The 22,797-nt window shown below is 31.8% G+C and overlaps 4 protein-coding genes across 4 annotated transcripts; all 4 read left to right on the forward strand.

Moving 5' to 3' along the window:
• Window positions 1-6,381: 6,381 nt before the first annotated feature.
• On the forward strand, window positions 6,382-7,187 carry LOC122268886 (uncharacterized). The gene is made up of 2 exons (XM_043039691.2): window positions 6,382-6,593; window positions 6,641-7,187. The coding sequence occupies exons 1-2, from the start codon at window positions 6,382-6,384 to the stop codon at window positions 7,185-7,187; spliced, it is 759 nt and encodes a 252-aa protein (XP_042895625.2).
• A 9,754-nt stretch (window positions 7,188-16,941) lies between these two features.
• Window positions 16,942-18,414, forward strand: LOC147804030 (uncharacterized). Its single transcript, XM_087151389.1, has one exon. The coding sequence runs from the start codon at window positions 16,942-16,944 to the stop codon at window positions 18,412-18,414; it is 1,473 nt and encodes a 490-aa protein (XP_087007515.1).
• Window positions 18,415-18,498: 84 nt separating this feature from the next.
• On the forward strand, window positions 18,499-19,068 carry LOC147804031 (uncharacterized). Its single transcript, XM_087151390.1, has one exon. It carries the CDS (start codon window positions 18,499-18,501, stop codon window positions 19,066-19,068), a length of 570 nt encoding a protein of 189 aa, XP_087007516.1.
• Window positions 19,069-21,225: 2,157 nt separating this feature from the next.
• Window positions 21,226-22,512, forward strand: LOC147804032 (uncharacterized). The gene has a single exon (XM_087151391.1). It carries the CDS (start codon window positions 21,226-21,228, stop codon window positions 22,510-22,512), a length of 1,287 nt encoding a protein of 428 aa, XP_087007517.1.
• The last annotated feature ends 285 nt before the right edge of the window (window positions 22,513-22,797 follow it).

The following is a 22,797-nucleotide window of genomic DNA, read 5'->3' on the forward strand; positions in this document are numbered from 1 at the left end:
TTGAAAACCTTAACTCATGATAAATTGTTACCATATGAACGGAAAAATTGCCAATTGGTTTAAATACCGTATATTTTGGTTTTATTACCAAAAAGGAATCCCAAAATATATAATTATCATACAGTGCGGTAATTTCACAAGGAATCTATCTTCTATCTATATTATATAAAACGCTAATCCGTACGTATATATGTATGTATCAATAAAACCGATGATATTTCTTTTCTCGCGCTGGCAACAGTTTTCATTTTTAATTGATTGGATTCGGCGTGTAACAGCAACAGCACGTAGTGAGCAACCAGGTAACAATAACCAGAGTGAGCATTATCAGGTTGTTCAATTCAGATTCATGCACTAAAAACATGACAATATTTAATTTAAACTCAATTAGGAATTAATTAATTAATTGAAGTGAGAACCCTTATGAAAAAATCGAGGTATAAATGAGGTATAAACGAGGTATATTTTAAAGGTATAACGAAGGTTGTTATTTAAATACGTCGTTGAGGTTGAAAAGGGTGCAAATGAATACCTCAAAACCAACCTCAAATATACCTTAAATATACCTCCAGAGGTATATATGTTTCAATCTGAGGTGTTTAATTTTACATCTGGGGAGAGGTAGATATTTACTACTTTAAAGTGTTTCATTTTCAACCTTAGGTTATTACTTATCAGCCTGAAGTATATTTTCTTACACTTGTATTATATAAAACGCTAATACGTACGTATGTATGTATGTATCAATAAAACCGATGATATTTCTTTTCTCGCGTTGGCAACAGTTTTCATTTTTAATTGATTGGATTCGGCGTGCAACAGCACGTAGTGAGCAACCAGGTAACAATAACCAGAGTGAGCATTATCAGGTTGTTCAATTCAGATTCATGCACTAAAAGCATGACAATATTTAATTTAAACTCAATTAGGAATTAATTAATTAATTGAAGTGAGAATGCTTTAAAAGGCCGCTGTTGAATTGATATTTTTCTACTGGGAGCTACCTAAACGTCTAAAAAACGTTTAAGTGCTTGTATTGAATGCATTGAATTTTTTTATATTTCACGTTTATTTATGCATTGAATTTTCACGCTTTAAAATGCAGAATATTAGTGAAGCAATATATGATAATTTATTTTGCTAATATGTTTCTTATTTAGCTAATGTTTTGATTTTTTCACCATTTACAATCTAAATAGCTAATATACTTTTTTAAAAGCCAATAAGAACATTGGTAGAATTCATCTACATAAGTACAATACTATGTCTTTGATGATAATATGTTATGTCTTTGTGCTAGAACAATGTGTTCATTGGCGAGCGAGCGCAGCGGGCCATGGTTCACGACGTGAACCACATAGGATTGCGTAGCAATTCTCGGTGGTTGGCGAGCGTTAGAGAGCAGGGGGCGGAGCCTCCTAGTATTATATAAAACGCTAATACGTACGTATGTATCAATAAAACCGATGATATTTCTCTTCTCGCGTTGGCAGCAGTTTTCATTTTTAATTGATTGGATTCGGCGCGCAACAGCACGTAGTGAGCATCATATGGCTAATCTATATTATATAAAACGCTAATACGTTTTAATTGATAGGCTTCGGCGCGCAAGAGCACGTAGCGATTATCATATCGCTAATTCGCGATCGCAACGAACTATAGGGGGCGTTGTTGTATGAGACGCTTACCTGCGATTTCCATATGAACCGTCATTCAGTTACTCTGGAGACGTCGTTAATGTAGCGTGTAGCATTGCAACGTTCCTTCTTTAATGTGGCTTATTAAATTTAAGAAAGAAAAATGCTTGATCTTCTTTCTTGTACAACCGAAAACAAAATGGTATCTCTTTTTATTAGAGAAGGAATATCCAAAACACATCGGAAAAATATTTGTACATTAACAGAAAAAAATATGTATATTCTTATAAGAGTTAAAACCTAATGCCCGAGAAATAGTATTACTAAATTTAATGATATAACATGAAAGGCCCATTTAAACTTTACATTCTATAGTTTTAAGAATCATATTAGTTCAAAAATTAAAATGAACAAAAAGTATACATAAGCCTCATAATTTTATGAAATTTAATTTTGTAAACAACGTTTTTTGACAACAATTTTTATCAAAAAATTTCAAGTTTCAATAAAAATCATTATTTAGAAACTAAGAAACGTAAAATAAAGAATGCTGACGAAACAAAAACAATTCTTTTTTGTCGCCATTTTTAGTGCTACGAATATTCGTCTTTGGGATTTGCCAAAAATAAAACAAGATGCAATTTTATTTTTTCAGGAGGGAAATATTTTACCGAAAAAACGAAAATGTACCAATTCCCACAACATAAAACTTTATCTTGGCAAACGTACGTTTTGGAAATGTTATTTCATTTGGAATCTTATTCATCAGAGTTCATATGGTGATATGATTGTTTTGAATCTATGCTAAACTCTATATCGGCTCATTTTCCACCGAAATCCAATTAACTATTTTGATTTCAAATAAAGTGTTTTATTTTATGAACTGTCGCAAAAATTTTAAGTGTAGATTGGCGGCACTTAAAAACCGCCAAATCTGTAGCGGCGGTGGCGTTAATACGTCGTAAGTACCGAATTTTTATTCCATACTATTCTGAATCATATTATTTCAAACATTGGAATATACAAGAAGTATACATAAACACATAATGTTATACCATTTAATTTTTCAAAAGTATTTTGAGAACAATTTTTATCAAAAAATTATAAACTAAAAAACGGAAAATAAAGAATTCTTAGGATAAAAAAAACGATTTTAAGAATTCTTAACATTGAAATAAAAACTTTCATATTGTTTCTTTTTTTATTATTCTTATAGTTCTTAATCAGACGTAAAAAACCATTCTGTAGAGAACCATCATCAAATGAAAAAAAGAATATTTACAAGCAAATTTTTTATTGTAAAAATCATTGCACTTACCTGATTTATGATTCCCGGAGAATTCCAAAATGATAAGTTCCTTGTTTGAAAACTTTATTCTCAAATAATAGATACATAGTTTATACCTTCATTACTTTTAGATAACATACTACACAGCAAAATTTTATAATTGATATGAATTTGAATATGTAGCTAAAAACAGAATAGCTGAATTCTAGTTGAACTTATTCTTTCAAAATTAAAAAAAACTTACCAAGAAAACGATTTAAATTAATTAAGAATCAGCACAAATGGCACTATTTCAAGTAACTTGGATAATTTTTTATTGTTGTTTTCCGAATTATATGGATACAGAAATATATACTATTCTATAACGAAGAAGAATATGCTATAACTATTACAATTCTGTATGTTCTGAATTCATATTTATTCACTGGAATGACGAAAGCAATGTTGACTTCACTTTAATTCGTAATGAATTGAAGACAGAAGAAATGCATTTTACCTTAATACACACATCTGTAACAGTATCCGAAATCGGAAGTCATCAGTTGCAAGTTTGTTGATAATAGAAATTAAAAATTATTGAGGAATTTTTCTTCAAATGTTTGACGTGTTCTGTTCCTGAAAGATTTACTAATATTCTGGAGATTTTTTTCAAGTTCTTCGGCCTTTTCCTTAGGGAAATTTTGTTTCTTATTTGCTGCTAAAAAATGGCGTCTGATTCAGTCAATGACTTTGATGGAACTAAATGAAAACGTGATAAATTAATGTCCGATATTTACAGGCTCCCGCTAGACGGCGTACTCGAGCGTTGCGATCGCGAATCGGGTGAATTCTCACCGAATTATCAAAACAATTCTCACAAAATTATCTTCATCGAAGCCGATGCTTTACATACGGCGTTCAGTACTATTTCATATTGTTTTACAACACATGGTTTTAGCTCTCTGGTGGGATAGACTTTAAAACAAAACTTACAGCAGTTAATTTTCTCAACTACTGAAATAATTTAGAATAGTGAGATTAAGAAAAATGTGTGAACTGTTTGCAATTTCAAATTAATATTGAAATGCACAGGTTTAGATTTTTCTACAGTGAAAAGTTTTCGGAACTTCAGTGTTCAAAAAATTATACAAAAGCTAGACGTTAAGAACGTATCCAATGAGCGAGCAAAGCGAGCATCGGATTGCGAAGCAATCAGAAATGAACTGCGAAAGCAGTTCAGGGGGTTGGCGAGCGCTAGCGAGCAGGGGGCGAAGCCTCCTAGTATAGGAATATTAGGAAACTACTTGTATGTGGAAAATAGAGTGATAGTTTTTGTAAATATATATCTGACGTCACAAAGTTATTTTATATGTTCTTTCAGTTGTAATTATTGTATTTGTTAAAAGAGAAAATGGCAACGATGTTTGTATTCTAATGTTGAAAATGGTGAAAATTAATGCATCGTGTCAAGTTACTTTCTACTAGAATTATTGTAATCTTGTAAAGTATAGAAATTAAATGGAGTCAGATAATAACTAAGCTGAGTACGACTGAATGAAACAATATTCAGGGAGATGCTAATGACATTGTGGTGACCGACGAACGTGATTCTTTAAAAGGTTCTGTGTCATTAAGTTTCAAATTATGGAACTCTTGATTAAGAAGCGTTCGCCAATTAGAGGCAATTTCACCAAAACTTACAATGCATTAACTAAATTAATGGTGGAAGAAAATGCTCAGGAGGAAAATATTAAAGTAAATTACGCTAACTTGAAAGAATTTATCAGTCTTTGGTGATATTGGACAGTGAAATCTGCGACATGTTATTAGATGCTTCCGAACAGCAAAAATACGATGATGAATATAATGTTATCGAAGAATATAATGAAAAAATGGCTTCTGTGGAAGTAAATTTCGAGTTTTTTTGTCGAAAACGCAAGTTTAGATAGTGCAAGTTTAGATAGTTGTTCGTTGTCAACGAAAAGGAAATTGAAATTGCCAAAAATGGAATTGGTAAAATTTAGTTCAGAGTTAAAAGATTGGCTTTCCTTTTGGAGCCAGTTTAAAAGAAAACACGAGGATAATGAATTAGAAAATAAGGATAAATTTCAATACTTAATTCAATACATCAGCAAAGGAACAAGAGCTAAAGAAATAATAGATAGTTCTCCGCCCACAAGTGAGAATTATAAAAAGGCAATTGAAAGTTTATAAAACCCGATTTGGGCGAGATGAGTTGTTAATTGAATTTTATGCGAGACAGCTTCTTCAACTGGTTGTTCAAAATGCAAAAGGAGCCAAAAATAAAATTACCACCAGTAGTTTGTATGATAAGTTAGAATCATATCTAAGAGCGCTGGAATCAATTGGCTTAACCTCCGAGAAATACGCTGCCATGCTTTTTCCACTTGTAGAATCGTGTATTCCGGAGGACATTTTTAGGGTATGGCTAAGAATCCCAGGCGCCATTGCAAATGATTCATCAAATAATGTTTACAGCGTAAATATGAAAAGTTTATTGGCATTTCTCAAACCCGAAGTAGAAGGAGACGATCCGATCCAGCAAGGCAATCCAGTTTCGAAAATGATCGAAATCGTTTGGAGCAATTCAGTTTTGAAAATGAACGCCGCCAACGAAAAGAGAAATCGCCACAATTTACTACTGCTAATGATTTGTACTCGGGAACACTTGAAAAGAAGAAAATAAATCATCCTTGTGTATTTTGTGACGAAGTGCTCTACAGTAAAGAATGCTTTCACGCTCAAGCACTTAATTGGGAACAAAAGCAAGAAATTTTACGTAATGAGAAGTGTTGTTTTCTATGTTTGAAAATCGGACACCGATCAAAATTCTGTAAAACTCGAGTAAAATGTGTTTTGTGTAGCAAAAGGCATTTGGTTTTAATGTGTCCAGAATTGCCAGCTAACAAAATAACAGAAAAGAACTCCGAGTTGACCTCGCCAAAAGTTAGTTTGACAAGCCATTGCAGTACAGAGGACGTGTAACTTCAAACATTAATTGTGAAGTTGAAATCAAAAGGTAAAACACTCCAAGTTCGAGTTCTGATTGATAGTGAATCGCAAAGGTCATACATACTTGAAAGTACTGCTGAAACTTTTGGCTTGGATCCAATAGAGAAGAAAAGTTTCATATATGCATTGTTTGGCGGATTTAATACTAAGGAAAAGCATCATAAACTCTTTAAAGTAAATCTTGAAACTCTAAGTGGAAATTTTTCATGTGACATAGAAGCTTTGGATCATCCAAAAATTTGCAGTAAGATCCCTAGACTTAAACAGGTTTCCTGGAATAAGGAATTGCAAGAAAGCAAGATATGGATAACAGATTATGGAGAAAACTGTTCTGATATAGAAATTTGAATAGGAGCTGATTTTTGCGTCCAACGTTTCACTGGGCGGATACATAAGCTTAAATGTGGCCTAATAGCGTGTGAAACTTATTTGGGTTGGATAGTCATGGGTAAAGTGCCTGGAGAGAGATTTGACCATACCTCAACCAACCTGATAACTTCATTGTTTGTAAAAAACGCATCAATAGCCAATCTCTGGAAAATGGATATCCTTGGTATAAAAGATCCTATTGAATCCAAATCCAGAAAAGAAATGGAAGCAGCAGCTGTCGATTATTTAGCAAAACTTTTTCATGAAACGAAATTGGCCGTTATGAGGTCCATTTATCTTGGAAAGAAGCAAACTGAGAGTTTATTGACAACAGGGACATTGCAGAGAAAAGACTTATTTCGACATCTCTGAAGCTCATACGGGAAGAAAAGTATAATGATCACAATGCAGTTTTCAAAGATTGGGAAGAATCAGGGATAATAGAAGTAGTACCCGAAGAAGAACATCAACGTCTCTCTATTTACTTGCCTCATAGAGCCGTTATAAGGGAGAATTCTCCAACCAAAATAAGGCCTGTATTTGATGCTTCTTGTCATGTAAAAGGGCACCTGTCACCGAATGACTGTTTGGAGAAAGGCCCAAATCTTCTGCAAGAAATTCCACCTACATTAAGGAGATTCCACAAGGATACGATTGGCGTAGTTTCCGACATCAGAAAGGCATTTCTCCAGATATCTGTTTCAAATGAAGATAGCGATTCTCTCCATTTTTTGTGGTGGGAGGACTTTGAAAAAAGACAAATTATGGTGTTCCGTGTTGTATTTGAACGTACATGCAGCCCATTCCTATTAGCTGTTGCACTGAATAACTTGATAGACTGTTGGTTCGTCAACAGCTGGAATCTAACACCATGCGTTTGATCCCAGCCGGCACCTGAACACATCTCTATAGCACCACGGACAAAGAACATGCAACTCTTCCACCCCTAGACAGACGGCAACACTGTGAACAATCTATCACAAAACAATATGTTAAATATTGTATGTTTCTTTAACAATCAAACGATCTTTTTAATTTGCAAAAGCTAAGTTATTCCGGTTGCAGCCTGCATCCTAAACAACGGGTTTGATCCAAACTGGTACCCTAAAATATCTCCTCGCAGCAGAGACAATCAAAGCACGACTCTCTCACTCCTGAACTTATGACTCCTGCACTACTTTGTCACGTTCGAGATTGCCTTAGTTCGAAAAACAAATTGTCTGAGTCTTATCTAACACGACAGCTTGAACTGGAATTATCTATAAGATCTTAATATATAGCTCGTGGCCACATACTTTACTTGAACGGAATTACGGGCAATGTATAAATAATGTATTTGATATGTAAATAATTTGTGTTTATTTACGGTCCTTACAGCCTAATAGGATGCAAATTAATTTTAACGGTCAGAGACAAGAAAATTCTTACCGTTTATTGACCGTTATTTAACGGTGAAATGTTTTATAGAGTTAAAGAAACCATAAATTGGCTTATATGTTAAGTAGGCTTATGTAATGAATAGAAATATGCAAGCAAAGGTGGTTTGATTTCTTTGAAGTAAAAGAAAAATAAGTAAAACTCAATGAAATATGAAAGTTAAGCAGATAAACTACTGAAAAAGTATTATATTATATTAGACTTTTAAATTTAATCTCTACATCAAGTAAATTCACTTTTTTTATGTTTAATTTTAAATTATAATTGTAATTTAGCAGTGTGTTTATAAAATACGTTTATCGTTTAAACCGACACTCGACCATGACTCCCAATTTAAAATATTGAAAAAAAACTTTAATTTGTTTTTAGAATTAGAATAGAAATATATTAGAAATACTAACTACTTCTATTTACTTAATATCAGACGCCCCATTTTAAAGCTCCCTTTTATTACTCTATAAATCATTTCACTCAAATTACGGTTAGAATTTGATACATTTAAAACTAGTATTATTTTTATGTGATTTTTCAGAATTGAATGCATAAAGTTATCTGTCCTTGCAGAGAAAAAAAGTCAAACTAAATTGCACTTTCACGATCTTAAATCGTTTATTTGAATTACTTGATTTATGCCAGGCAATAAACACTCGTTATTGTCTCCCGTACCAAATGCTTAAATTCTATTTTTTACACTTAATAAAAGATAATAACTTTTTTTGTCGTTAACAGTTATTTCTACTATTAAAGTTCCCCTTTATCTACTATGAAAAATTAAAATATATATGTTTAAAATTTTGAAAAATACTTCAAATTTCTATGAAATGTAATATTTTATGATAAGAAAATAAAAAGTTAAAAAATAATATGAATAAACACGAAAATTTTCTATTAATTTTCCTTAATATATATTCATTGATATTTCCAAAATATTTGGTATTTAAGCTATTCATTTGATAAATTTTCCATTCATACGGAAACGGCTTACCAGAATTTCTGGTTTCGAAAAATTATCGTTTTTATTACAGCCCATTTAGTAAATAATACAAATTATCGAATAAATGCCTTGCTCTTTAGTATCATGATAAAATTTCTAAATTTTATCTCTTTTACCGAATTTTATCATGCGTTATAAAAACTATATTTTGTTGATAATTTTACCGAAATCACTACCAAAGTGCTTTGGTCAAAATTGCCGGGCTTTTTGGAGTTCCCATAGAGCTGAAAGCACGGTAAATGTGATCATATTCTGTTAGTTTGGATATTTCTTTTTCTGAATGTGAAAATATTTTCAGCCAGCCTAGTCCTTTTTAAATAAAGTTATTCTTTTCAAACTCTCGAGTAAATGATCCTTATTTTATTATTTAAAATTATTAGCTTTGCCTTATTCGCTGAAGGTTGGAAATCAAGATAGCAAAATAATATTTCTTACGAGAACATTAGAGAAAGAGAGAGAAAGCTACGTTAAAGCACGAGAATTAATATATTTTGCTAGAAAATATCCCGTTTCAAAAATTTTATTATTGTTTTCAACTCATTGTCAAATAAGATATGAAAATTTTGATGCATGTTCAGTTTTCAAACTTTATTTTACCAATGCCTAAACTGCACCAGAAAATTATTCTGGCATAAAAAAATAAATTTAATGAATTATATAAATATTAAATTATCGACTGCTCTGAATTATTAAGCATAACAATTAAAGAAACAGAATTTTCGCTGAATTTATTGTGTAATAATTGTAGATTAATTAATCATCATTTTCAGTCAATCAACATCAATAAATATTATTGAAATTCGATACCTAAAAGTGACGTCCTCGTAGATAAATCATGGCGTCTGTCGATTCAGAAGCTAATCAAGTTTGACATGCACACGTAATGCCTCTCATAGGTATCAGATTAAATATGATTAATATCACAGAGTTAGGAAATATAATTTTACTTCTCCAGTTACAATTACACAATTGCAGAGACTAGCTATTTTTGAAAATAGATCAATAATAATATCTTTTTATAAACCAACTAATCAAAAAAGTATTTTTTTTAATGTTTTAACTAAACATTAACTATCTAGGAAGTAAATTTTATTTTTATAAATAATGCTGTTTTTGAAGAGTTTAAAAGTTGTTAAGAAGAGTTATGAATTAAGCTGTTATGAAGAGTTTAACCAAAATAATATTTTTGATGAAACTCTTCATAACATCTTTTATGTACTAGCCATAGTTATCATCGTAATACTAATTATTCCAGTAGTGTTAGGCTTCAGTTTAAATAACGGAACCTTGACGATATTACTAAAACAATACATTAAAGCAGTAAAATGATGTTTTTCAAACATGAAAACCATAACATTAGAAACGAACATGAAATATTACGATCACTATAACATCATCATAGAATGTCATAAATTATGACATCCATTAGAACAGTTGCTCTACATTTAATGATCATTGTTGAGCTAAACTTAACTAAATATATGAGTGTAAATATGACATTCAAAAGCAACTACTGACTGTCCATTCAATTACTGGAGCAGTAAAAGGAATAAATGTTAGTCGATGATGTTTCAATCGAACAATAAATTTTCTGAAAGGCTTTACGAGCTTGTTATTGACAGTCTCATTAACTAAAGAGCTTACATAAAATTTATTTCCACTGTTTCTCACAAACAATTAAAGAACAAAATGTAGATGGTTATTATCGTTTGTAAGCAGTTTTGAAATGTAGATGTCAGAAACGAAGCTTTAAATATTATTTAATATTCGCTGACAACCCGGTCTTCGTACGAGGTGAAAAATAAAAATAAAATAATCAATAAGTGAGTATTGAAAAATACTTCAAAATGATTAAGAAAAACTGAAAGTCCTATACCAAAACAAGGTAAATTAATTTTTTATTACCCATTGGCAAAATGGGTATTGTTTCGAACTTGATGGCGGGGGCACCTTATTAGGATATCATCCCACTTTTCAACTGTGTTCAAGATTAATAGTAAACAGTGCTCATGCGTCGTTATCGCATGCGTTGCAATGGCGACAGCTGCTGTTTGATATTTTTTTTTGATTATAATAGTATTCTTTAGCCCACATTGGTTTGAAAATAGGCTTATTATAAGCTTTATTTCATTTTATTTTCACCAGCAGGCATTTTTAAAGTATTTACATAATAATAATTCAAAGTGTTTTTATATTCTTTTTATTATTAACTTGTAATTACTGTCCTGACGGTGATTTTAATATAAATATGAATACTGACAAAGGAAAAGTATTTTGTGACATCTTGAAACACGTATAAAGCCAGGATTTGAAAACCAATCCGACGACAACCAACAACAGACTTTTGATGTGAAATCGATGGGAATCGTACAATATCGTACACACTATGTCGATTTTCACCAATATTGACAATGTCGGTCGATGTAGACTAAAGCTATTACAATATCCCTGTGCTACTTGGATACCGTAACATCAATAGTGCCTAGTACCAAAATGAAGTAATCATCATGCTGTTGTATAACAGTATGGTAAATTTATACAATTCTCTTTATTAGAATTAGTTGAGAATTAATAGCATTTCTCAATTAACTTTGCTTTTTAGTTCATAGTTTTTATTTTAATTTCAGTTTGCTATTATAAACAGAATTAGTTAAGCACTGATTGCCGGAAAAATAAAAACGTGATATTTTACGCTTTTCTTAAAAGAATAACTACTGTTTTTTCATTATTTTTATTTCAGGTACGTAGCTATTCCTTTTATTTCAATTTGTATCTACTGCCAAAATTACTTAAGCATTATTTTAGTATGCCAATAATAGTATGGTGTTTACTTACAGCCAATATATACTAATTTTCGCCATTAATTTTGCTTTTTAGAATATACTTAATTTTTATTTCAATCAAGAGCTATAATTAAAATTAATTAAACATGGTTGTCATTAAAATGGAATGAAATTTTTTTACGTGTCTTTTAAACGTACTACAACCAATTCTCAAATAATTTTGCTTTTAAGTAAATAATTTATTTTTTTATTTAAAAAAAATATACTCAAATCTACCAGAATAGTGTAAACCTTACTGGCTCTATGGGAACTAAAAGTACGGTAATTTTTGTCGTAGCACTTCGGCAATGATTTTCTTAAAATTAACAATAAACTATGGTTTTATAATATGAGGTAGAATTTGGAAAGTGTGGTAAAATTTGGTAATTTTATCATCTTTCCTTAGAGCGTTACATAAAATCCATTTATTCAGTCAAACTTACTTTTCACTTTTGTATTTTTTATTAAGTGTGTAATCATAATTTAATAATAGCCATAATTTCATAAGCCTTATAAAAGGAAAAAATACCATATAAATAGTTTAAATACAGTATATTTTGGTTTCAAAAACCAGAATTACGGCTTTAGTTTATCAGAAATGTCACTTCCACATTGTACGGTAATTTTACCATAATTTTTTCTCCGTGTGTGACTGTAAACTGTTTGATTGTATCCTACTGCAAACACTGTTTATAAAGCATTGTTTTCTTTGTCTAACTTGCATTTTCATTTACTTACTATTTTACTTATTAGCTCTTCAAAGCTGTGTTTCCGCATCCGAGGTCCACGTTAAGGACTTCAAATTATTAGCCAGTAAATTAGACAAATATTAAAAGTTTTTGCCAATTTTTACAAATCTTCTCCAAATGCAAATCTTAACAATTTTTTATGATTAATTTTTTACCCACAGGAAACTATATTATGGTAGTTTCTTACAGGCTAATATTATTTGGACCCTATTTCAATTGTTCATGCTGCGCATCAACCGAAAATTACTGTAATTTAATATGAAATATCGTCTTTTTCTTCTTTCAAATCCCCATTTCTAGCCTAGCTAGACAAGGTCCATGAGATTGTTCACCTTCAAAAAGTCTAAAACAAGTAAAGGTCTTTCAATAAGGTCTTGTTTTAAAAGGCCGAGGCAGTACAGTAGATGTTCAGGGGATGCCTGAGCCGAAGAGCACTTGGTACAGAGGCACTTTTCTCATCCAGAGTACCTCAGTGACTTCAGGTGTCCACAGAGGAGACGTGTGATGGCGGTTTGAGACTGACGTCTTTGTCAGCTGTCAAACAGCTACCCGGTCTGGTACCCTGGTACCAATTGGTGACCTATTCATGGTGGGGTAATGGGAGCCTGCAGACTTTAGCTGTACATATTGGAGTGGCCTTCAAGCCTTGAGTGGTCCTACCAGGAGTAAAACTCCCGACGTACTTCACCCACTCCGCCCAGGGTCACTCCCTCGCCACGTTGAGGCAGCCTGCTCGGACTTTGAGGGAGAATATGAAATATTGATTTGTTTAAAAAAAATCATTTCAACGTAATTTTGAGGATCGAGTGAAACATATTTTTCTTTCCAGTGGAAAAATTATTCACCAATACTTTCGCCAAAACACAGTTTTATTCGCCAAATTTTAAATTTCATCACATTTGACGAGGTGGCGAATGCTTAAAGTGGGCCCTTCGCACCTACATGCGTATTAAAATTTCTCTTTTTACACCTAGCTTTTACCTAATCCACAGAAATAAATTCTAGAAATACAAATTATATTTTTATTGGACATCAGATATCGTTAGATTGTACAATTTATGTGATAATAAAAGTGAGATGCAGCATAAAATATATCACATAACATATGTATCATGTAACATAAAGTACATTGGGAGCAAATTGTAATACTTAGAATGCGTATTTTTCATTCACGCTTTTTGCATATATTACGAATAAGACTTTTCTGAGATTTCAAAATTTTAACATTTATGAATAAACATATGCATCTAGCCTTTTTAACATAGAAAAAAAGAAAAAAATATCTAGAAATAAAATATCTTAATGATTCAGATTTAAATCTGTATTTCGCGATAAAGAGAGCATAAAAGTTTTAGTACCACGAATGAAACAACATTAAACGTAGCCTTCGAAAGTAGAAACGAAACCTTTTTATTGCCACACTTTATTTCGTAATATGAAATAAAACAGTACTGTCTGAATCTTAATTTTATTAACAGCAATTATTTGCAAGCATAGAATTCATGATCTTTTAATATTACTATATAAACAAATCAAATCACTTATTATATCGTATTTTTTCAAAAATATGATGTAATAAGTATTATATTAAACTTGTAAGGACCATATTTTTAAATTTTGAATCTTCCCTTATTAGTAAATATTTAATATTAATTAAATATTGTATTTGGAGTAATTGTTAATGGGGTTATTTCTAAACAGAAAAACACATTACACAAAATAAAAAAGGGACACATTAATAACTTTTTATCTAATGACCGGGCCACATACGAAGAGGAGATTCAATCCTAGTATTTCAAGAGGTTTCAGTACTCAGGATACAAGTGCTTTTTATCGAAAAATTTTGAAGAACTAAAAAAAATCTAATACTTCTAAATTTTTTCAGTAATATTTACTGAATCACAGTAATTAAATAAATATTACTGTAAAAATTACATTATAAAATTACACAGTAAAAATGAACTTTACGATTAAAAGTACTGGCACCCTATGCAGATACTTTTTACTGTTATTTTAACAAGGTTTTTCCTACAATATAGCTTATGAATACATTTTATTATTATTATTATTATTGAATTCGCTTCAAAAACCTGCTATATTTCGATAAAAACTATTTTATAGAATACGGAAAAAAATTTTTACTACTAAAATTCTCAAAATATTAGTCTTCTTTAAGTAATTTTTAAGTACAAATTAATATGTTGCAGAAATACATTTACTATAGATTTTTGCTTAAATAAAAATGTGTTTTACAGACAAAATGTGAAAACAAATTTGAATTTTGTAAATAAAGGAAAAAATCAATTCAAATTAAATTGAAGTAATACGCATCGTTAAAATATTCAACTTAAGAAAAACAGATCTAATACTTATACAATAAATTTTAAGATGTTATTCAAAAAACGTTTTTTTGGCTTCTTTAAACTATAAATTCCATTATACAATTAATTCTTTTTGTATGCGGAGTATTATGTTTTTTTCAATATTCTAGATATGCATTTTATAAATTCTTAGAAGCAAATTAAAAATATATTTTTAATTTTTTTCCATTTTTGAAGAAATTATTATAATTTATTTTAACAGAATGATTAAAAAAATATTTTTAATACACAAAAAAAAAACATTTTCATCGCTCTTCTCTTTTATATGTGAATTTATTATGCTGTAATAACTCATCATCCACATGGAATAAAAGTTTTTCTAAGAAAATAAATTAAAAGAAGTAATACTCACGCATTTCATCACTTTCTAAAAACAGCCTTTTGAAATCGAAGGTTTTGGATTTTATAGAATTGTATCTGAGTACTTGTATTGACAAATGTATAAGAAATTGAATTAATTTTCTTGCGCTCTAGTTACTTCATTTTATTGAATCAAGTACCGTATATTGATTGAATTTTACGTTCCAATTCTTATTCAACTATTCTTGATTTTATTCATATGTAAAGCAGTGCGTTATTTTTCATAACTTATTATTTTGATAAATTCTTCTGAGAAATAAATGGAATGATTTAAATTTTGTCACAAAGGAAGTTTTTGTGACTTTTAGTACTGAGATATTTTCTTAAGTTTTATTTCCATGCTTAACTTTTTCATTACCATTAGAAAAATACCCAAATAGTAGTGTAAGGTTTAATTTAATTTCATCCAAAACCTTTATTACAAGACTCAAAAACATCTGCAGATGATTAGCAAACAAACCATGCGATCGTGAAACAATGTTAATTTCAACTATGCTAGATATGCTATGCTATATTCATTTGCGACCTATGAAGTTCGCATTTTAAGCTTACATAAAAAAATTAAAAAAACATATTATATCGAATTTGATTCTGCCTTACAAAGCAAGGTTAGAAAAACCTTTTGAAATCGAGGATGAATCATCCCTATCAGCAACATATATTGTGAACTCACTGGGCCAATATTCGCCAATCTTGGCTCAACACGGTTTTAAAGGGCCATTATTTTTCCAATATTGAACCGATATAGAAACGTTCGAATCACCCGATATTTTATAGCCACTATTCAACCGATGTTTACCCTATATAAAATTGTCAAATTCGTCTGATATTTTATTTCCTTTATTTACCCGATATCAGCCCTATACAGATTTGTTAAATTCATCTTAAAGCCGTTATTCAGCCAATATCGATTCAATATAAAAAGTGTCTGACTCAACCGATATTTTATAGCCGTTACTCAGCCAATATAGAGCACAAATAAAATTGCACAATTCACCCGATATTTTAAAGGCATCATATTGTCAATGTGAGCCCTATATGGAATAGTTCGAATCATCCAATATTTTTCAGCCGTTATTCAGCCAATATCGATCCTATTTGAAATTTTCTAATTGACCCGATATTTAATAGCCGTTACTCAACCAATATAGACCAAATGTAGAATTGCTTAATTCACCCGATATTTTATAGCCACTATTCAGCCAAAGTTTACCCTACATAGAATTTTCCAACTGATTCGATATTTTATTGCTCTTATTTTGCCAATATCGGCCCTATACAGATTTTTTAAGTTCACCCGAAATTTTATAGCCGTTATTCAACCTATGTCGGTTCGATATAGAAATGTCCGACTCAACCGATGTTTTAAAGTCATTATTTAGTCAATATAAACCCTACTTAGAATTGTCCGATTGACCCGATATCTTATAGCCGTTTCTCAACCATTATAGGCCATGTAAGGAATTGTACTATTTACTCGACGTTTTAAAGGCGTTATTCATCCAATGTAGACCCTATTTAAAATTAGCCGATTAACCCGATATCTTATAACCGTTAAAAAAACCTGACAGGTAAAAGAAAGAATTGATTTTTATGACATAAGTACTATTAATTTGACCAGAAAAAATAAAATGCACGCATAACGTTTCGGATTTAGCACTTTATAAATTAAGTGTGCGCACACATCTTAAAGATTATGGACGAGCCTCCTTTTTTCAATTTAGAAATAAAAATCCGATGGAAGAAAATTCGTATTACTGATATTATGCTAATTAGTGCTGCTTAAATCGATACTATATATACTAATATAGGTACCATTCCTTCTATAAGTTCTGTGGAAATATGTTTTTTTCCAAAGTGAATGAGATATGTACCGGAAAAAATTGCTGAATATGGTAATTTTCTCGGGGGAAATTCCCCGTCACGCTATTTTGAGAAATAGTAGCTTAAGTCTTCATGTATTTTGCGACGCTAGTGGTCTGTCTTATGCAGCTGTTGTTTACATTAGATGTGAGACAGAATATCAAACAACAGTACAATTGTTACTTGCTAAATCAAGAATAGCACCTTTAAAAAGAGTATCTATTCCTAGACTTGAACTTCTAAGCTGTTGCATCGGTACTCGTCTAGCAGATTTCGTTAAGAAAAGCTTAGAAATAGAAAATGTCAAGATTCATTATTGGTCCGATTCTACAACTGCTTTACAATGGATCCAGAAGGATGAGCCGTGGAGTGTGTTTGTCAGAAATAGAGTAAAAGAAATCCGTGCTCTTTCATCAGGAAATTGGCGACACGTTCCCGGTCACTCTAATCCAGCCGATCTACCATCACGCGGCTGCTCGGTAACAAAATTATTGAGTTCAAGGTGGTGGGAAGGTCCCTCCTGGTTGAAATTACCTGAAAACACATGGCCTCTATCTGAATATATAATTGATGAACAAGTTATCAACAAGGAAAAAGAAAAAAGAACAACCATACTCGTAAGTAAAAATTTGCTTGGAACAAACCAGTTTTTTTCTTATTTTTCAAGCTACACAAAAAATGTCAGAATGGTTGGATGGATTCTAAGATTCCTTGAAAATTGCAAACTGTCTGAAAAAGATAGGAAAAAGGGTGGACTAACTCTGGCTGAAGTAGAAAATGCAGAAATCAAACTTATGAAAGTTATTCAAAATGAAGCATTTACTGCAGATTATATAAAAAGCTTAAAATCATTGAATGTCTTCAAAGATGAAAAAGGAATATATAGAATTAAAACAAAATTGACAGAGAGAAATGGTACCGAGAATTTTAGATTGCCTATTTTGCTTCCAGAAAAACTTATGTTGGTTGATATGCTAATCAAAGAGAAGCCTTTGAAATGTTTACATGCTGGACTGCAAATTTTACTGTCCAATTTAAGAGAAAATTATTGGATTATTAATGGACGTCGAGCAGTTCGTCGCATCCTCAAAACCTGTGTTAGATGCAAACGATATAAGGCACGAAGTATAAAAACTGTTCCCGTAGGTTTACCTGAAGACAGAGTTAAAGAAGCTTCTGTTTTTGAAGTGGTCGGTATAGATCTTGCCGGAGCTCTTCATTTAAAGGAAGGTGTGAAAAGTTGGATTGTCATCTACACATGTGCCGTTTATCGATCAATACATCTCGAACTGGTGCAGTCACTTTCAACTAAGGCGTTCCTTTTGAGTTTACGAAGATTCATTGCTCGCCGAGGAAGACCTCACATCATCTATTGTGACAACAGGAGTAATTTTATAGGAGCTGAGAATCTACTTCAGTCCTTAGACTGGAAGTCAATTGAAGCTGAAACATCAGTATACAAAATTGAATGGAAATTTAATCCACCGTCTGCTCCCTGGTAGGGAGGCTTTTGGGAGATTATGGTGAAATTGGTAAAAAATATTCTTCGAAAAATTTTGGGGAAAGCATGCCTTTCATACGAAGAAATGAGTAGTGTTCTATGTGACTGCGAGTCAGTTATCAATTCAAGACCTCTTACATACCTCTCAGAAGATCTGGATGACTTAATACCTCTTTCTCCGCCCATGTCTTTACAAGAGATCTCGACGGTGGGAGTACCTGATTTCGATCAGCTGGATACAATAGATCTTAAAAAACGCTATAAGTATCAACAGACGTTAAGAGAACAGTTGAGAAAAAGATTTCGCCGCGAATACCTAGCGACACTCCTTCAACCGCGCAAGAAGAATAACTATTATGATCTAAAGGTTGGCGAGATTGTGTTAATCGAAGATGACTTAAAGAAAAGATTACACTGGCCGATGGCTAAAGTTATTGCCGTCTTTCCTGGTAAAGATAAAAGGATACGCGTGGCTCGACTTAAAACAGCACATACAGAGTTCTTGAGGCCAGTGCAGCGGATTTATCCGCTGGAAATACGTTCGACACCAAATGAAGGTTCAACTCCAAACGAAAGCGCAACTTCAAATGAAGGTGACAAGCATAATAATTTCTCAAGTACCTTACGAAACATCGTTACCACAAGAAGTGGCTGAACTGTTAAGATGCCATCAAGATATTTGGACACATAATTTTAAATTTATATTAGATTTTTTGTTATTTTGATTATTGGAATACACATAATCAAAACATGGGAGTGTTACGTCACTCTCATAAGATGACGTCATTCATTTAAAGTGTAAATATTAATAACTTGATATTAACCTGTGTATATATGAAAAGTGTGAGTGGCAACAGAAAAAATGTTGTGCTAGATGTGTTCTACGAAAATAAAATGGTTGCTTTTGTAAATATGTGTACGCAGGTATTTCTTGTAAATTTAAGTTATTTCATCACTGGATAGATCGGGTAGATTTATCGGAAGCACGAAACACCATTGTGTAATTTTTAAGCTGCTTGTTGTTGATTTAAGAACTATTCAGACAATTCTATTTTTAATTCACTTTTTCCATACTCCCTAAAATAGTAGATTAAATTTTTAAAAGCTTTAACCAATTTTCTGCCTCCATATTACAATACAAACTATTCTTTAAAGAGGTACTTATTTGCTTTAGTTTCTTTACACAAACATCAAAAGTTCTTCTTGCGATCAAAAGTTCTAGATTGTAACAATAATCCAGTTTTTTACGTAAACGTTTTGTTTGAAGAAACAAAGTTCTTAATCATTTATTTCAAAAGAAAAAGTCCGGAATTTAAAAATAAAGAATTTTCTTTTAAATATTTATGGTGTTACAGCAGAGCAGATTTCGGTAAAAGATTTTTAAGAACATTGGTTTTAATTATTATGAATAGTTTGTGCTTTTTCAATTACCTTTTCTTGCTGGCATTAACAATGATTCCCGTTTTTTTATTCTTTAAAAGTAATTATTTATCGTTTCATCTTATACCAATAATTAATTTTTATTTCCTTATTTGCAGTGAAAAGAAAAAATGGAGTTTGAAGAATTAAAAAAAAGTTAGTCAAATAAATTACTTATTGTTTATATTTTACGATTTAAATTGAATTTAAAAGACGTTACAAAAGATTTTAATTAAGGATTGAATAAATTTTGAAAAGGAAAATCATTTCTTTGATTTTGGTTCATTATTGCGTATAACATTTATTGAGTTTTATATATGGTTCTAATATAGGTCGAAAGAAGTACCAAATACGACTTCAATATAGATCAAGCGAAATACCAAATATGGCTCCAATATCTGTCAAGAGTAACGTGTTAAAAAATTTATTTTTTTTAACTGATATTATTACAAAAATTAGTTGTGTGGCTTAAATATTTTCTTCAAAAATATTATTTAGAGAGAGTTTCTATTTGCATTAGTGAACAAATATTATCCCACATGCAATTTTGCGCTGAATTTGGTTTTCAAAGCTGTGTGTTACGCTTGTTTTAATTATACATGAGTATGTTATGCTAAAAATTCATCATTTTCCTTTTTTTTTTGCTTTATTATTATATTATATTTCAAGGTATAAAGCAACACATATTTAATTTTTCCCATTTCGAAAGTGTTCTTTTTATCGTATTTATTTAATAACGTAATCTGACTCTTCATATATTACCCCAAAGTATGTAAAGGACCTGGGCTTAAAGCAAACAAATTCTTGTCTATTCAAATCTATTAAAAGTTTTTGTATTCTACACTACCCAATCCATTTTAATTGTATTATATAATATTCAATTCGAACCTATTCACATTTATTCAATTCTATACTATAAATCAAATTTTATTATAGTATATACTATTCAATTCTATACCACTCTATCCAATTGCCATATATATTATGAACTATTCCATCCAAACCTTTTCAAATTTATTCGATACAATTCTATTAAATCGAATTTTATTATGTACTATCAATTCCAAATCAATTAAAATGCATTCAATTCTATACTATTCAATCCAACTATATTATATTTTATACTATTCAAACCATTTATATTATGCTATATACCAGGACTGTCCAACTGGAGGCCCGCGGGCCGCATGTGGCCCTCCAACACATAGTGTGCGGCCCGCCAACTTTTTATTCTGGCTGATCGGCCTTAGTTTTCCCATTAAAATGTAAGCAAACTGTTTCATAGTCCTCCTGTTCCATTGTTTTATAATTAATAATTCATTAGTTGTTTTTAGTTCCAATGTTTGGGGACAAGCCCCAGGTGGCTCTACTAAACTGTTTCATTTACAACAAAATGAAACAGTTTAGTAGAGCCACCTGGGGCTTGTCCCCAAACATTCTTAAACAAATTTATCTCCGAGCTATTGAGAAAAAAATCACTTACGGAGCCTCTGTATGGTATAAAAATAACGTGAAAATTAATAAGAAGTTGAACTCCATACAGCGCATCCCCCTTCTAAATATCACCAAATGCTACTCCACCACCAGCACAGAGGCTCTCCAAATTCTTGCTGGTATTCCCCCCATCGACCTAAAAATTAGACAGACTTGTACTATAAAGAAACATCGGTGGACGCGAGATAAGCAAATCATTTTCGATAGCGACTTCCAAATCAAAGAACTAGATGTCTTACCGATAGATACCCCAGTACACCATAATCCCTTGGATCTCAAGATGATAGAAAGGGGCTACAGCTCACCGAGGGGTGTGGGTTATGAAATCTATACAGACGGCAGTAGAAGACAAATAACAAATTCGGATACAGGGTTGACCGAGGATAGAGTGGGCTGTGGTTTCTTGGTGAAGCTTAATAACAACACCATTTATCAACACTGTGCTAGACTTAATAACGATGCAAGTGTATACCCCGCCGAACTCACTGCCATCAAACTTGCAATCACATGGGCAAACGCTGAAAATATTAATGCATTTAATTTATTCTCTGATTCTAAATCCTCGCTGCAGTCGCTAGAAAACCCTAATCCGAATGACCCACTTGTGGAAGAAATTAAGAACATGGTCAAATACAAAACATGCTGTCTCAACTGGGTAAAGGCACATTCTGGGGACATTGGCAACGAGGAAGCTGATGCACTTGCCAAACAAGGCACTCTTCTTGGCAGGGTTGATCACTATTATCCTCTTTCAAAACCACAAATCAATTACAGACTGAGGCAGGTAAGCAGCGCAATTTGGCAGGACAGGTGGTCAACCACAACAAATGGGAGACATACCTATATCTTCTACCCAATGGTCAAGGAGAATAAACTCTCCAGCGATTTCTTTCTTAATCAATTTCTCACGGGTCACGGAGTTTTCGGCGAGCATCAAGCTAGGCTATTCCAAGCTACAGCCAGCTGTAAATACTGTGGAAAATATCAATCTCTTAAACACCTAATCGCCGAATGTGACAAATTCCGGACACTCCGAGGAAATCTCTTTCGTAATATGAACGACTTGACTCTTTGGTTCCGATCTAAAGCACAAAAATATGCTATCACTGAGATTATTAAACGTACCCTGGTAGATATAATGACACCAGACGATCTCATGGACCCTCTTCATATGAATCAAATTTAGATCTTTGCACCTAATTAACATCTCTCGGGGTTGCATAGCGACCACCTGCCCTGCCACAAACAGCTAATTGCTCTTAATGCTTTCTTTTAATTCTACTCATTTCACTTCATTGCTATTTATTTGTTTTTAACTTTGGAACCCTTTTGGTTCAATGATATTTTATATTTTATATTCTGGAAGCCTGTTGGTTCAATTTCTATGTTTTCAATGTTTTATTACGTTTAAATTGCTTTTGCTTGTCTAATTTACCTTTTGATCCAATGTTTTTAATGTTTACAATCTTTC

Source organism: Parasteatoda tepidariorum, chromosome 9, assembly GCF_982258835.1.
Source record: "Parasteatoda tepidariorum strain Cologne lab strain chromosome 9, Ptep-v5.0, whole genome shotgun sequence".
Classification (NCBI taxonomy): Eukaryota; Metazoa; Arthropoda; class Arachnida; order Araneae; family Theridiidae; genus Parasteatoda; species Parasteatoda tepidariorum.